The sequence below is a fragment of the Adiantum capillus-veneris genome, chromosome 5 (assembly GCF_014529385.1).
Source record: "Adiantum capillus-veneris isolate H3 chromosome 5, ASM1452938v2, whole genome shotgun sequence".
NCBI lineage: Eukaryota > Viridiplantae > Streptophyta > Polypodiopsida > Polypodiales > Pteridaceae > Adiantum > Adiantum capillus-veneris.
Window position 1 is genome coordinate 15085728 of NC_140935.1, and position 7247 is coordinate 15092974.

Below are 7247 nucleotides of genomic sequence, written 5' to 3' on the forward strand. Positions count from 1 at the left end.
TATGTAGAACGGGTGCTAAAGTTGGGCGAGTTCAAAGTTTTTGTGAGCTTGAAGGTTGTTATTTGGCAACTCTCAAAGTGGATGACATAGTAGTCATATCACTCTCCGTGTGGTGCTTTTGGTGAGAGATCTATTGAGCAAAGAGCTATATCCGATTGTTGGCCAACGACTGTGGTCAGTAGAAGAGGTGCTTTTTCTTACGGGCATCATGTGATGTGAGATCGACTAGGGTATGAGCATAAGTTTTCTTCACCATAGTGAATAGTTTCAGCAAGCGAGCAATGCAAAACTAAGTTCAGCAGAACTTTTTTTTAATCGACTAAAGTCGACTATAGATGGCGTGTGAAAGGAGGCAAAACCCAAAATTTGTTAAAGCTTAATTTGTAAAAAACGGACAGTGCTGCATGCAGGATGGCGCCGCTGTAGATAGAAGGTGAGGGGTTTAGAAGCGCATGGAGACATGCGGCGTGCGGGGAGCTGCTTGAAGGGGCAGGTCGGCCAAGTGGAACACAGCATGCAGGGGAGCTGGATAGCACATGGCGGGGTTCCATATGCAATAGCAAAAAAAGGAGGGCGACACTACAGAGTGACCTGCAAAGAGAGTGAGGTTGCTGGTTGCTGGGAGAGGATGCTGTGTTTGTGAAGGGCCATGCAGAGAATGCGCCGCCAAAGGGGGGGTTGTACAGAGGAGTATGAAAGGTCTCATGTTGAAGGGGGCCGCCAGACGCTATGGCAATCAACTCGGGCGTGAGCAAGGGAGAGCCGCCGGTTCAGGGGCGGCAGCCAATTACATGGAGGAGGAGAGGCCAAATGGGCCGTGAGCAGGTGGAGGTTGGCAAAAGAAAAAGCGCTAGGCATTGGAGGGAGGCCCGGGAGTTGTCATGAGGGGCTGCCAGGGATTGGACAAGCATAGTGTGAAGCCAGGAGAGCTTCAAAAAAGCAAACACAGTTGAAGGAAGAAGGGAAGAAGAGGTGGCGGGGGCTGTAGACCAAGCCAGGGCCAAGGACAGCCAAAGGGTGAGCAGGCGGAGAGGGAGGGCCAACGGGGGCAAGAGGAAGGCCGCCAAGGGGCTTGGCCATGAAGGAAGCTGCCATGCTGGAGAGCAGGAGAGCAGCGCCATCTGAGGACGCCCATTGAAGGGAAAGGTAGGCTGATGGTGATGAAGGACACAGGTTACAAAAGGGCCAGCAATTGGAGAACGAGTCCATGGTGAGAAGGGTGAGTTGTACGCAGAGGGAAAAGTCACCAGCAGCTAGGAAAGGCATGGTAGGCCAGAGAGGACCGTGGTCTGCCAGAGCGGACAAGGGAAAAGATTGAAGCCGCCAAGGCAGATGTGTGGATTAAAAAAAAACGGTGAGGGATTGGGCTCGTCCGATCAGGGGTTCCATACAGTGTGGTGGAGTTCACCACAGGTTGCCAAGGGCCGCCAAGGATTTCATCAATGCACATAGTCGACATTAGCCATCAATGTACCGGAGTTCTTGTTTTTTGCTATGCATAAGTGGATTTATGGTTTGGTTGGGTTATTTTTTGTGTCGGATTTTCCACCGATCTTCTCGTCTATCTCGTCTTGTGCATCTTGCCCGTGGTAGCGTTGGCTCCGGGTCTTTGTGTGTGTGTGCAAAGAGGAAGGGAGAGAGATTGGGCGGGAAAATTGTATGTGTGGTCGGGGTGTCTGTCGCCTCCCTATGTGAGTGTGTTTACAGATGTTGGGATGAGTGTATGCATTGGTGGGTACAGGTGTGGGATGGTGGTTTTTTGACAAGTGTTTGCGGTTATGGTCAAGTTTGTGCAGCTGTGATTGCTCGTAGGTGAGTCTGTGGTGTGAAGGTTGGCAGATAGTGTGCGTTTGTGTGAGTTTCTCTATGGTTAGGGGTGCATAATTTATCTTGGGCTATAGAGAGGCAGCTTACTTGTGTGTTGGGTTTGTTCCTACTTCCCCCTTTCCATCAGTGGTGTCCCCACTGAGGAGCTACTGATTGCTTCACGGTGAAGTCGAAGACGGTGTCGCGGTTTGAAGAGCAGGATCTAACAAGAATGGCATGGTCGGGTTTTCCGACTTTTGCAGGTGCTGAAGATGCTGAGATTTGGTTGCAAGACTACGGCCTTTTTTGATGGATAGCTACTGGTCAAGAGAAGAGGGAGTGGGCCAATCTTTCCCGCTCTTGGTTCGTGGAAAAGCAAAGGTATGGTATGAGGGCTTGCAGGCTGAAGAAAGACACGATTGGATCACATTGGAAGCGGCATTCCAAAGCCGATATGTGGCCGGAGTGAAGTGAAGCAGATGATGGACAACCTAAAGCAAAGCCTTAATGGTGATTTTCTAGCATTCGTGTGGGAGTTCGAGGCCATATGGAGCAAGGTGGTTAAGGTAACTGCTGTAGAGAATGCAGATTTTTTAAAGATGACCAAGTTTGTGGATTGCTTGCATGAAAAAGTGCAGGATAAAGTCGAGATAGAGGACCGTGCACGTACGAGGAGGCAGTAGCCTATGCGCAGAGTAGGACGAAGAAGGTTTTAAAGAAGCAACATGCAAAGCACGTTCTGGCGAGTCCATTGGTGCTAAGGCCAATTGCTAGGGAAGAGCTTCAGGTAATGTGACCCTTTGTTGATGCACATGTGGTAGTAGCGGATAGGCGTGATGACAGAGTAGAGACGATGCCGTGTGGGCCTATGAGGCGTCAGCAACTACAAAGAGGAGTCTACCGAGTACCGTCTGATGAGCTTGACCAATTGACTTTCGAAAAGCAAGCAGTGGAGAAGATAGCTGAAGTGCCAAAGCCGGTGAGGTTTGTGGAGAAAGCCGAGGTGTATTTGAGCTATAGCACTGCCTTGGATACAGACATCACATGGGAAACGGAGTCTGCTTTCTCAAGGTATGAGACATATGATGTTATGCATGTCGATAAGGTGGTCAAAGAGCAACAGATTGCAGGTGAAGAGACATTTTTTGCGGACCAGGGGGTTGGAAAACCCTCTCTCCTTACCTTGTGATGGTAAGACCATGTTGACTGAAGAAGAGTGCTTCGATGAAGCAGACTGGGGGTTCATTGATCCAGTGGTCGATGTAGATGACGAGTAGCAGGTTTTGGTTGCTAAAGCTATGGTGAGAATAAAAGGTATGCAAGGCTTTCCGTCTTTTCCAGTGCTGTTTGAAGGGACTACACGTGATGGTACGCCGCTGTTTGCTTTGGAGGATCAGTTATCGCAGGTGGATGCCATGTTGTTAACGGATATGTTGTTGAAGGCTTCTTTGCAAGCGCCTCTATGCCGATTGCTACAGGTTATTTTGTTTAAAGAAAATCATGCTATGGCGAGCTCTCTAGCCGATGGCTGGGAAACAGATAATGTAAAAGGTCTACAAGTTGTACAGGCTTGTTTTATGTGTGAAGAAGGTTCATGTGTACAGTTTTTTGAAGGGTTATGCTGTCAAGAGCTACATACACGGATAGCTTACAAGTTTACAAGTGCAACGCTGGGGTGGTTTATATCCGTTTTATAGATAGATGGTTATGATCAATGCCATGTTTTTTATCCAGGTAGAGTTTACACTATGCTTGGGAGAGCCTATGGCTTTCCATTTGACCCGGGTGGATTCTACAGCCATTGGATCTCTCTCTATCTATTTATTGCTTCTATAACTACTATCTATAAGCTTCTTATTATGCAGTTATATTAACTAAATAATGCTACGGTTGAGCATGAATGCTCAACGAGGGGTTTGTCAATGACAACACAGTTGAAGATGGTTGGCCTATTAAAGTGCAAGAAGCCCAGGCATGACAGTTTGCAGGCAAATGACAGGGACCTTGAGCAGGTGTTTGATGCAGCTAGGAGATAGGTGCACACGGATGGAGCACTCCCTAGCAGAAGTTACGAGTGTTTTTTGCTATCACCGATGACAGGATCAAATGTTGATATCACAAGGTTTGGAACGGGACAAGGGGTGCTAGATACATGTGCTATGAAGTTTGTGATATGGGATTTTGATCAAGATCTTGCAGGACATGCAAGACACTCTACTACCAAGATGTGTATGCCAAATGCAGCATTGTACAGGTCATTCGTGGTGCTAATATCATATGTCTGTCAGATGTGACACATAAGAGGTCAAAGGTCTACATTGGGAGGCGTTTAGTATATTCAAGCTCTAAGTGGTGGTGCCATGGTGTATGCAAAACGGGTGCTAAAGCTGGGCGAGTTCAATTTTTTTGTGAGCTTGAAGGTTGTTATTTGGCAACTCTCAAAGTGGGTGACATAGCAGTCATATCACTCTCGGTGTGGTGCTTTTGGTCAGAGATCTATTGTGCAAAGAACTATATCCGATTGTTGTTGGCTTGTGCAAAGACCTATATCCGATTGTTGGCCAACAACCATGGACAGTACAAAGAGCTTTTTTTTACGGGCGTTATGTGATGTGAGATCGACTGGGGTAGGAGGATAAGTTTTCTTCACTATAGTGAATAGTGTCAGCAAGCGAGCAATGCAAAACTAAGTTGCGCATAAGTTATTTTCTCATAGACTAAAGTCGACTATAGATGGCGTGTGAAAGGAGGCAAAACCCAAAATTTGTTAAAGCTTAATTTATAAAAAACGACTGCTGCATGAAGGATGGCGCCGCTGCAGATAAAAGGTGAGGGGTTCGGAAGCGCGTGGAGACATGCGGCGTGCGGGGAGCTGCTTGAAGGGGCAGGTCGGCCAAGTGCAACACAGCATGCAGGGGAGCTGGATAGCACATGGTGGGGTGCCTTATGCAATAGCAAAAAAGGAGGGCGACACTACAGAGGGAGCTGCAGATAGGGTGAGGTTGCTGGTTGCAGGGAGAGGATGCTGTGTTTGTGAAGGGCCATGCAGAGAATGCGCCGCCAAAGGGGGGGACTGTACAGAGGAGTATGAAAGGCCTCAAGTTGAAGGGGTCTGCCAGACGCTATGGCAGTCAGCTCGGCCGTGAGCGGCAGCCAATTACGTGGAGGAGGAGAGGCCAAATGGGCCGTGAGCAGGTGCAGGTTGGCAAAAGAAAAAGCGCTAGGCATTGGAGGGAGGCCGGGGAGTTGTCATGAGGGGCCGCCAGGGATTGGACAAGCATAGTGTGAAGCCAGGAGAGCTTCAAAAAATCAAACACAGTTGAAGGAAGAAGGGAAGAAGAGGTGGCGGGGGCTGTAGACCAAGCCAGGGCCAAGGACAGCGAAAGGTTGAGCAGGCGGAGAGGGAGGGCCAAGAGGGAGCCGGGGGCAAGAGGAAGGCCGCCAAGGGGCTTGGCCATGAAGGAAGCTTCCATATTGGAGAGCAGGAGAGCAGCGCCATCTGAGGAGGTTCATGGAAGGGAAAGGTAGGCTGATGGTAATGAAGGCCACAGGTTACAAAAGGGCCAGCAATTGGATAACGAGTCCATGGTGAGAAGGGTGAGTTGTAGCCAGAGGGAAAAGTCGCCAGCAGCTAGGATAGGCATGGTGGGCCAGAGAGGGCCATGGTCTGCCAGAGCCGACAAGGGAAAAGATTCAGGGCGCCAAGGCGGATATGTGGATACATAAAAAACGGCGAGGGATTGGGCTCGTCCGAGCAGGGGTTCCATACCGTGTGGTGGGGTTCACCACCGGTTGCCAAGGGCCGCCAAGGATTGCATCAATGCACATAGTCGACATTAGCCATCATTGTACCGGAGTTCTTGTTTTTTGCTATGCATAAGTGGATTTATGGTCTGGTTGGTTTATTTTTTGTGTTGGATTTGCCACCGATCTTCTCGTCTATCTCGTCTTGTGCATCTCGCCCGTGGTAGCGTTGGCTCTGGGTCTGTGTGTGTGTGCGCAAAGAGAAAGGGAGAGAGATTGTCCGGGCAAATTGTATGTGTGTTCGAGGTTTGTGTCGCGTCCCTGTGTGAGTGTGTTTACAGAATTTCGGATGAGTGTATGCATCGGTGGGTACAGGTGTGGGATGGTCGAGTGTGTGTAGTTGTGATTTCTCGTAGGTGAGTCTGTGCATTTGTGTGAGTTTCTTTGTGGTTAGGGGTGTAGAATTTATCATGGGCTATAGAGAGGCAGCTTACTTATGTGCTGGGTTTGTTCCTACTTCGTCCTTTCCAACGTCATGGTTTTGAGGATGTAGGCGATGTTGAGGATGTTGTAGGTCTTGCTGCAAGGATTGCTACTACTAGAGTTGTTTTGCCTACGACAGAACAAGCTCATTGGGATGTAAAGGTTGCATAGGCTCATGCATTGATTGTGTTTTCTATGAAGCACACCATTACTCTTCACATTTGTTTAGTGAAATTTGCAAAACAGGTTGATATTCTAGCAGGTCTTTATGCAAACCGCAATGAGGCTAAAATTGCTTTTCTGCATAAAGAGCTAGAATCAAAGATTATGCATGAGGAAGATGATATGGACACTTTCCTTGTTGGTGTCAGGATATCAATGAGCAACTTATTTTTGTTGGTGAAGTCATTTCAGACAATTCCCTTGTGCAGATTGTTCTTGATACGTTTCAGATTCTTACCAGACTTTTGCTAGTACCTGGAGACTTATGACCCAAGGAAATCCTGAAGTTGTCAAGTTTGATCCATTATGCACATTGCTGTTGCAAAAGTAGCTTTCCAGAAAAAATAGGACTAGGCAACGTGCAGTTGAACACACTTTTATTGTTTCTCAAAGAAAAGGTGGTAATAGCAATGTAGCCACTTCTTATGGTTCTACTACAAGTGGAAAAACCTATGTTACTAATGCTTTTGTTGGCAACAATTTGTCTGGAAATTCTGTGGATAAGGGAAAAAAGAATATGCGTTGTCATTATTGTAAATCTAATGATCACTTGATTAATCATTGTCCTAAATTGAAGGCCAAAGAGGCGAAGAAGAAAGAGGGTGGTTCCACTGCAAATACTGGTTCCACTACAAATGCAGCCATTGTTGAGTCTTTTGTGAAAGGAGACTTTGATGTTGATGTTGATGCAGATGGGCTTTTAGTGCTGAGTGCACTTTCAATCCTGTTGTCCATGATGCATGCTTGTCAGTTGCTGCAGACTCACATGTGTGGTATTTCGACAGTGGTGCTACAAAGCACATTACCTACATCGTGAATTGTTCACCTCTCTCGACTCTATCCCTCGTGGGAATTCAGTCACTTGTGCCAACGATGCCTCTTATCCGATTCAGGGAGTTGGAAAGATTGTGCTTACTGTTGCAAATGACAGTTCTTTCACACTTGTTGATACACTTTATGTACTTGGGATCAAGAAGAATCTTTTATCTGTA

General features: G+C 47.5%; 1 protein-coding gene and 1 pseudogene across 2 annotated transcripts; both read left to right on the forward strand.

Annotated features, from left to right (window-relative positions):
• The first annotated feature begins 494 nt into the window (after positions 1 to 494).
• LOC147456913 (uncharacterized) lies at positions 495 to 2995 on the forward strand. Of its 2 annotated transcripts, none has more exons than XM_086511992.1 (2): positions 495 to 1470; positions 2070 to 2995. In XM_086511992.1, exon 2 carries the CDS (start codon positions 2660 to 2662, stop codon positions 2993 to 2995), a length of 336 nt encoding a protein of 111 aa, XP_086368118.1. In that variant the 5' UTR covers positions 495 to 1470; positions 2070 to 2659. The 2 variants fall into 2 exon arrangements, with proteins under 2 accessions (XP_086368118.1, XP_086368119.1); XM_086511993.1 differs by having other exon boundaries at positions 495 to 1354.
• Positions 2996 to 3104: 109 nt separating this feature from the next.
• LOC147456914 (uncharacterized) lies at positions 3105 to 3680 on the forward strand (annotated as a pseudogene).
• Positions 3681 to 7247: the final 3567 nt, after the last annotated feature.

Bases quoted from the DNA above. Each gene is read 5' to 3' on its own strand.
- LOC147456913 (XM_086511992.1), top strand. From the start codon at position 2,660: ATGCCGTGTGGGCCTATGAGGCGTCAGCAACTACAAAGAGGAGTCTAC.